Here is a 9118-nt window from a genome sequence, read left to right on the forward strand (position 1 = left end):
ATATACAGTAATGAATAACATACAGCATGAAACATACAAAAACACAATTTTTATTAAGTAACATTAAAGTCTTAATTAAAACAGTTTAAATGCATAAATTATTTAAATATTATTAAAAAACATTTTAAAATTAACAGTATATATGTTTTAATTATTAAATGAATAATTTAAAAGTAAAATCTGTGGTCGGCAGTTATTACTATTACACAAATTGTAAATGAAATAATGATGGAAGAGAAGATCCATAAATAATTACTAAAATTCACACTGAGCAGGAGACATTTATTGAAAAATTATGTACAAGGAAAGGAAGTCATCAATGTTTAAAAACCACATCATGTTACAAACACGAAGTTGAACCTGGAAAAAAAAAATTAGTAGTAAAATTCATTTTTTTTTCCTACAAGAAATTACTTATAGATAGATCTTAAAATTCCTAATAAACTGTAATTAAATTAAACCAATTAATTTTTTTTCATTATTCAAAATTTTCTATATATGTTAGCTACTAAATGAAGCAATGTAAAATAAATGAAAAATTTGAAAACTTTTACAAACAAAAAGGCTTACTATCAAATGAAATAATTACAGTAAGGTATGGCTACAATGCTTACAATTTTTTCCCCGGTTAAGTTATATTTTTCATAAAAAAATATTTTCAATGTTAATTATAATAATAAAAATGTCTCTCGTGATTAACAATCTCACAACTAGGTTGGACAAATAAATGGGCAGTACTTGAACCATTTTTTTCTATCCCCCCCCCCAACCAGAAATTCATAATGTAAAGCAAGGGCATCCTTAGTGACAACTTGGTTTACATCCTGCACCCACCCACCACGTCTGTAACAAAAACTTGCCTATTAATATAGAATTTTGATGGCTGGGTCAGTAGTGAAAGGGCTAATGCATATACAGTTATAATGGTAATATTAATGCTGCCATAATTATTATTGAAAAGTACCATTGATGGAGAAAAAATTAATCACATTCTATTTCAATGAAATAAAACTAATAAGCTTGTCTGTAATGAAATTTCAATTACAACCCCTTTTTCAACCAAGAATGGCATATCAGAGATTCCATTCCAATAAATAAAGTTTTCATCTGTATTCTTTTTTTCACTTTTTCTTTTTAAATCATATATCTACCACTGAATATTGAAGTCACGATCAATTGTGGTTTCAATATTCAATGTAAATTCAGTACTGTTAGAAGGTAATGAAAAATATAGAAAATGTTGGTTATTTCAGATTGAAAGTTAAGTTTGGATTACTTTTTTCAAATGCTTTCCTCTTTTTCTTTTCTTTTTCAAATGCTTAGCAAACTAATTTCAATTTGCAAACTGAAATTGTTTATGTTTCCTTAGGAAAAGGAAAACTGAGAATTCATGTAAATTAATGTATTTAATTAATTAACATTAATCAGAATTAATGTACTTCAAAGAACTGTCATGATGTTAAGGTATATAAATGTACACAAACTGATATGACTTTCTTACTAAAATGTGTTTTAAATTTTCTATTATGAAAAACAAAATATCATGTATTCAAAAGTTGAATTTTAAAATATCACAAATTTTGCAGGTTAAAAGTTTCGTGGATTAAATAAGAATGCCATGTAATTAAGTTTAAAGAAAAATCAGCAGTTATTTTCTCATAACCCTTGGTAATTTTATGGCAATTCCATAAAATTAACTTTATATAAAAAAATAGACCATAAACAAAATGATTCTTACCTACTAAGAGCCTGTGGCAAACTGGAAATGATTGGACCATAACCCTGAGCATTATCGTAAAGTTCAAATAGAGGAGCGGCTACAAGTTTGTAGTTCTTGGGTACAGCAAAGAGAGCTGAAAAGAGATTGATTCTGGTTTAAAAGAGGGGGGGGGGACTTCAAAATGCAAAATTATATATTTTACAAAGAATGGAAATTATTTAATGAGAATTATATGTTACTGCATAAATACATTTTTAATTACAATATCTTTGGCATAAAGTTTCTTTTAATTAAGTTTAAAAAATTTAAAGTAAGTAAAGCTTTTTAAATGGCACAAGAATATAGCTTACTTTCAGTGTCATAATATGATTTTTAATATTAGAAATTTCAAAACCTAATATCAGAGCATTTTCAGATAAAAATTTATAATGTAATACATAACTCTATTAAAAAGAATACAAAAGTTTAAAAAAAAATTAAGTGCAATAGTACAAAAAAGTAATCAATCTTTTCATTTGTTGAATTTGGCAGAATAATAGCTGATAAAATAAATAGCACCACTAATAAATAGATGATAAAATAACTTGGATTTTACATTCCTGTTTCAAATTCAATATTGTTTAAACATTTATCATTTTGATCTAATTATTCAATTTTTTATTGGATAATTAACCCGAGCCAAATACAAATTCATATATATTGTTTACTTTCTTACCTTTCTCTGGCAGTTGCACCAAGTAAAGCTTTTTATGCTCCTTTGGTTTTGTAATATGAGGTGGAACATAAGGATACTGAAAGTTAAAGAAAAAATACACATGTTAAAATCTGCAAAATTGCAAACATTAACATTTTATAATACTTTTAAATAAACTTTCATTAGACATATTTTCCCAATGAAATAATATACTTAAAAATTCCAACTGTCAAATGCTGAAAATAACATATTTTCAAAGATAAAATAGCTCCACACATTTCTATTAACAACCCAAATTTCTAACTAATAAAGTCTATTCCCAGCAAATTTAATTTAATCAGTAATGTTTTATTTTAAAATTATACGGGATTATTTTAAACATGATCAATCATTTTAAACCAATAACAAATGATGAAAATGCACCTCAGACAGAAAGTCCTTTCCAAATTTCAAAAGAATATGAAAGAGCGTAATCAAAGGATCCACACATAAATAAGGGATGTTTGATCCTGCATACATATAGGTAAGATTTTTGTTGAAATTGAACCTTAAATCTAAAATTTTAAGATTCCAAAGTTGAAACTTGGTCATTAGGGTATTTTGTTCCCTCACAAATAAAAACAGCAAAAAATAATAATAATAATAACAGTTATAATTTTTGAATAAAATAAATTATGTCTTCAGCTGTTACATTTGTAGATTCTTTGATCTCAAATGATATAAACTAGAAAAATTAATAAACAATTTTATATAAAGTTTGCTTTCAGGGGGATTCTTCAGTCTTTAGATAATTAACACTAATTATAGAAGCATTCTTAAATTACAGTCCTATTATAAAGCATCTCATTTCAGGAAGAGGCATCTGAGGAGCATCTTGCTTTATACTTTCATATTATATCAAGAATAAACCTAATCTCCAAGAACAAATGTAATTCAGAAATGACCATCTTTTCAGTTATTTCAAACATTGCTAATAACCAACTGAGTCGCTTATTTACAGCAAGCAGAAAATTATACATGGTCTAACAAACGTATCATCAGTATGATGAATATTAGCAAAGTACAACGTCCTGCTTTAAAGCAACACTAGGGCTATTTTGGGACCTCGTAATCTTGAACCTCGGTCAGATGACAAAGACGACACTTGAGCTGGCACCCTCCTCTCCACACCACACCAGCGAGAGGACATTTGATCTGGACGGTTTAACATGCACCAGACCTGCTTACACAATGGTTCTTCGGTGGAATCGGGTCTCGAACTTGAAACCCTCCATTTCCAAAGCCGAGACCTTACAACCAGGCCTCCATTAGCAAAGTACAGAAAAATAGACCATGGATACAAGAATCTATGAAATAAAATATCTAACAAAATAGTTCTATACATGATGAGGATTTATACATATATATCATCTTATAGGATTTCTTCATTTCTAAATTTAATTTGAACAATAATATTTGAAACAAATTGTAATAAACCGAGGTAGAAATTACAGTATATCCCTTTTTTCAGATTAAAAATATTTATAAATATATTTTTTAATTAACACAACTCACTTGAGGAGGTTCAAAATTTGGTCTCCACCAGTTACCCACAGTGTCCTCAATAACCCATTCTTGGGTGACACCATCCTGGCGTCCCAAGGTCTCGGTCATGAGTCGTTTGAGTCCTTCCAATTCATCTTCCCCGGCTTCCAACTCACCACCAGGGCTGAAAGACAAAATTGAAAATCAAAAGATTAAACAAAAATTAGCATTCAATACTTTACAGCAAATTAAATATTCTAGTATGTTTGCAAAACTCTAAAAAAAGTGTTGTTAAAAAGAAATGATTGATGAAACAGTGTAATATGAAAAATCATTGCTTGCCAAATACAGAACTTAGCAGACATACAGTAAATATTCTATTATTGCAACTATCAAAAAGATCTTGCTGCAGATGAAATTCTGCATCAGGTGGGTAAAAAGAATCTGAGATCCAAGATATCGTATACTATTCCACAAAAGCGAATTCAATGTTACCAGAAATAACCAGCAGGAATTATCTCCCCAAAACTTTCTCGCATAATAAAGATTTTATCCTTATACCAAATAATGGGATTTAAGTACGGTCACAAATGCTCAGATTTTTTTCTTCTTTTGATTGAGAGAAAGTCTTATATATTAAGCTTTTGTGCTTCATAACAAAACCAAGTACTTATGTATTAATTGTATGATAATGGCAAATATTAGTTATAAAAAATAGATCATTAACATGAATCTAGCATTTCTATTAAATCTGAAATACATTGATAATTAACTATTAGCAATTGCTTAGTAAACAAATGTCAGAAAATCAAATATATATTTTGAATGCCTTTTTTTAATTATTTAAAGACAGGTATTTGACATACTAATACGATTGTAGTTACAAATTTCATTTACTAAAATCATGACAGTTCTGAGTTTTCACAATTACATACAAGAGAAAGTACAGGCTGGCACATGAATCATTCCCTTGACATATATGGTTCTAATTAAATATGGATCTATATTATAAACGCTAATTTTAACTCTTTATATTTGGTAATCTTGTGTTCACTTTTACTTGGACAGCCAGACAGAAGTTTCTTTCAAATGGATTTTGTACAAAATATGAAAGAATATAATTTTGGTGTAAAGACTATTTACGAAATTTCATACACCTAGTTCAAACCATGAGTGATCATGTTCACAGACAGACATTGTCGTGGCTGGTTCGTGAGTGCTTTCAATAAATAGGCAAATAGAAAACTTAACAGATTTATTTCAGATTCGTTCAAGTTACTCTGCTCAGTAACTCCTTCTCCTCCAAGAGCCAACACTCGAATGACATCACTCTTTTTAATTACACTCGCGCTAGTTGCCTAGCGCCATCTATGAGCGTTTATTTCCTAACGCTTCAAAATCCAATCACTACAGACATAATACTAAAATTGTATTTTTCAGACTCAAGGAAGTCTGATGCAGAGATTCTTCAAAATCTACAGTTTTAATTTTTTTATGATCATAATATTTTCTTTCAGAATACAAGAAAGCACAAAAATTGATTACATAATATTAAAGCAATTTAACTTAATGTTAAAAATTAGCCTAACAATTACTACATTTGTTCCAGAAATACCACTTTTTCTATCTGTTTATAATTTCTAAGAAATGCAAATTCTGTATAAGCTTCTAATAATGCTTTAAAATTGCCTGAAAATATTTTTAACAGAAAATAAAACGTTTTTCATTTCATATTTTTATGTTATGAATAATTCAAATATGATATGCAAATTAAGAAATCATTTACAATATTTTATTTCAATACTTGGGGCTTTTTTTTCTCCAATAATGGAGAATTAGCCGTTGCACTTTTGAATGCTAGAGCAATTTTTTTGTAGTAGCAATCAACATTAAAAGCATTATCCTTAAGATATGGCAATATTTTCTTTGGAGTCCTACTAACAAAAAAGCAAATATTTTAAGAGAAGCAATTAACTGAAAGAATATACAAATATTACATATATGTCAATGCAAAAAAGTTTATCAGTATCCACAGAAAAAAAATATCAAACTTACAGTTTGAAGAAAGTTGTACCCAACTGCAAGAGAAGAACATGTGGCAACCCATGTTCATGTACTAATAAAACCCCTTCTGCTGATCTGCGCATACCAATTTTTTCAAACTCTTCCCGCATGCGCTGGAAACGAGCAGGTACAGAGCTGTCACGTTCATAAAGAGGCTCTTTTGTGCCAAATGTATAGTTAGTCAAGGGATATCTATAAAAGAATGAATTTCATAACTGAACATATTAACAAAATTAACTCTTCATAAAGAAAAGTCATGAAATATGTAGATTCATTTCAATTTTTCAGTATGTGCACAAAAATGGTATACTGTATAAGCTAAATAAAAATCTTTATTAACAAATAAATTTCATACACAAGCTAATGCTTATTAGAGATGACTAATTTTTCATAAAATTGAATTTAAGCACTGGCTGATCAGCATATTTTACAAATAGATAAGTAAAACATCTTAAAATAAGTTTTTAATACGAAAAATACTGATAAATGTCTCTTTCAAATAGAAAAAAAGCTAGGAAAGAAAAATCTTTGGTTAAAGTGAAGATTAGTGTGCCCCCCGAGTTTGTCACCAATATGGCAACCCAACGGAAACCCTCTTCTAGCAACCTTAATGCTGTTTTGTTTAATACTTTTTGCAACGGTTGAGTTGTACATGAACTACAACTATTTTATGAAAAATGTTAAATTAAAAATAATAAAAAAAATATCAATTAAAGAATTTAATTTTGTTCTTTATTATAATTAAAAGTTTTTTTACAGCTAATATGACATTGCAATTTTATTTTTAATGTGAATACGAACAGAAAATATTCATTTTTTTGCAATTTTTAATTGCCAGTATGCGCTTTAAAAAATCGCCTGAATTATTACTTTATGAAATTGTCTGCATTCTTTCTTTAAAAATCTTCTGCAATGGAATTCTTTGCAGTTCTTGTAATTCTTTTGATGCTCCAACGGTTGGTTCCCTTGATAATTAGTTATATCAGTAATTGTGCAAGAATGGATGTCTGGTGAATGGGATAGCTTTAAGTATTTTGAATCTGTAGAATAGATGAAGGGTGAGTGGAATACATATATATATATATATTTTTCTGAGTTGATGAAGTTAGGAAAGGATGTTTGTTTGTATGTAGGTATGTACTGTTCGTGTTATACACACAGTCCTTATGTTTAATGTGCTAGCGAAGCTACTAGGTTCCCGCTCCCACCACTAGAAAAGACGTAGGATGTTTTTTAAGTTAAAAAATTCTGCCCGGTGCCTTCTTCAGATGCCGAAAAGCATCACATGCTCGAAATTTTACTCTTTACACAGCAGATCGGCTCAGCCGGTTTGAAAAACTTCTTCAAAATTATTAAGATAAGCAGCGATGGTGATCCCAAAGTATAAAAAAAATAAAAATCTCAGATACAAATTATATAATTCCCACATTAAAATAAAAATTACAATACTGATCAATAAAGATCATAATTTTAATACATAAAGTGGTAACCATGACTGTTTCCCAGAAGTGTTTGTTTATTTTGTCCGCCATCTTTTGAGGCGACTTGGCATCCCTGGCGCAGCAAGGGGCACACTAAACTTCACTTTTACCATTTCTTGATAAAATTGGTACTCCCCATTTCTAGTAAGACAAGAAACACTAACTAGCTAAAAGAAACTAATAACTTTCAAATATTATTAAATTTTATTCTCGTTTTCTTTTCAATTACTAAAATCATGTGTCAAATTTTTACTGGTAATTTCCTTTCTCAATTTAAAGATAAGGATTCTATTTTTATAATAAATCAAATTATATGTAAACAGATTTCTAATAAATATTAAACATTGCAAATAGGAATTTTTGACAAATATCATATTAATTTAAAGAATTAAAAACTGAAAATTAAAAAAAAAATCTGTCTAAATCAGAAATAAGGAGTATAGTTTGGTATCACATATAGCAAGTTATTGTCAATGTAAAATTACAGCTGGACATTATATTTTTTATGTGAAATTGAGAAACTGAATGATGATAGAATTCGAATTTGTTCACTTAATAATTTGTAAGCTGATTTATTAAGTCAGATTCACATTGTCGAAAACAACAAAAGAAATCTTTCAAGTATATATATAATTTCTTTGTCATACATTTACTATACAATGTGTTAAAATATAATAATAAATAATCTTAAAACTAATATAATTAGGAAAATATTTAAACTATCTGCTAAAATTTCGCCGGTACAACAATAAACAGCCAAAATGGCGGAAAGATAAGGCAGAAAATTAAAATGGAAATTTTTCATTTCTTCTAACTTACAAGCTAATGGATCTATTCAAAGTTGCGCTTAATGCCGTATTATTGCCCGACATGTATTTCCCAGAATATTGATTAGTTTGACTATTGGATTTTGGCCATCCAGAACTTGATCGGCTCGAATGAGACGCCATAACAACAAAATAGTTGCAGTCCCAGTGAACTATCACTAGCAAAACAAAGTAAGCAAATCAATTCAGTTCTCTTCTTTTTCAGAATCCAAAATTTAGCAGCAAGGATTCGTCACTTGTAATCTTTAAATACTTCAAAATTCTGAAAAATTTATGAGATTAGAAAATGTCAAGTTTTAGATTTATATTTCTAGAAATTCGGCTTTTGTACAAATATGTTTATAAAAAAATTACTAACCCCTCTCCCCCTCTTTTTTTTTTTTTTTTTTTTTGCTTTATCAGATACACTGTACAGAAAACGTACTGTAATCGTCAAAAAATTTGAACTAAAGATTTTGACACATTTCCACTATTTAGACATCAATGATTTCGAAAAACACATTTTTGAAAAATGTCTACCAATTTGTGACAAGGATAACTCGGAAATGCTTTGAACTAGAATGAAGGATGAAATTTGATATGCTGTTTTTGAATGAAATTTGTAATTTCCGTCAAATTTTGAGTAAAATGCGTACAGATGAAGTCTGTCTGTCCGGTTGTTTGTATATAAGTTAATATGATAATTATAAAAAGGAGAGAGTTTGATAGATACAATGTTATTTGATTCCTTTAATTGGTTATAGATATTTATAGACGAAAATAATTGGTAATAATATTTTTTTCTAATTCAACCTTGCTGGTAGAAGTT

The 9118-nt window shown here is 28.6% G+C and overlaps 1 protein-coding gene across 1 annotated transcript; it reads right to left on the reverse strand.

Annotated features, from left to right (window-relative positions):
- Window positions 1–261: 261 nt before the first annotated feature.
- LOC129971614 (cleavage and polyadenylation specificity factor subunit 5-like) lies at window positions 262–8470 on the reverse strand. Its single transcript, XM_056085550.1, has 6 exons — window positions 8303–8470; window positions 5994–6194; window positions 3969–4122; window positions 2436–2511; window positions 1739–1853; window positions 262–360 (listed from the first exon to the last, which is right to left on the reverse strand). Exons 1-6 carry the CDS (start codon window positions 8431–8433, stop codon window positions 336–338), a joined length of 702 nt encoding a protein of 233 aa, XP_055941525.1. The 5' UTR covers window positions 8434–8470; the 3' UTR covers window positions 262–335.
- Window positions 8471–9118: the final 648 nt, after the last annotated feature.

This window comes from Argiope bruennichi, chromosome 6, assembly GCF_947563725.1.
Source record: "Argiope bruennichi chromosome 6, qqArgBrue1.1, whole genome shotgun sequence".
NCBI lineage: Eukaryota > Metazoa > Arthropoda > Arachnida > Araneae > Araneidae > Argiope > Argiope bruennichi.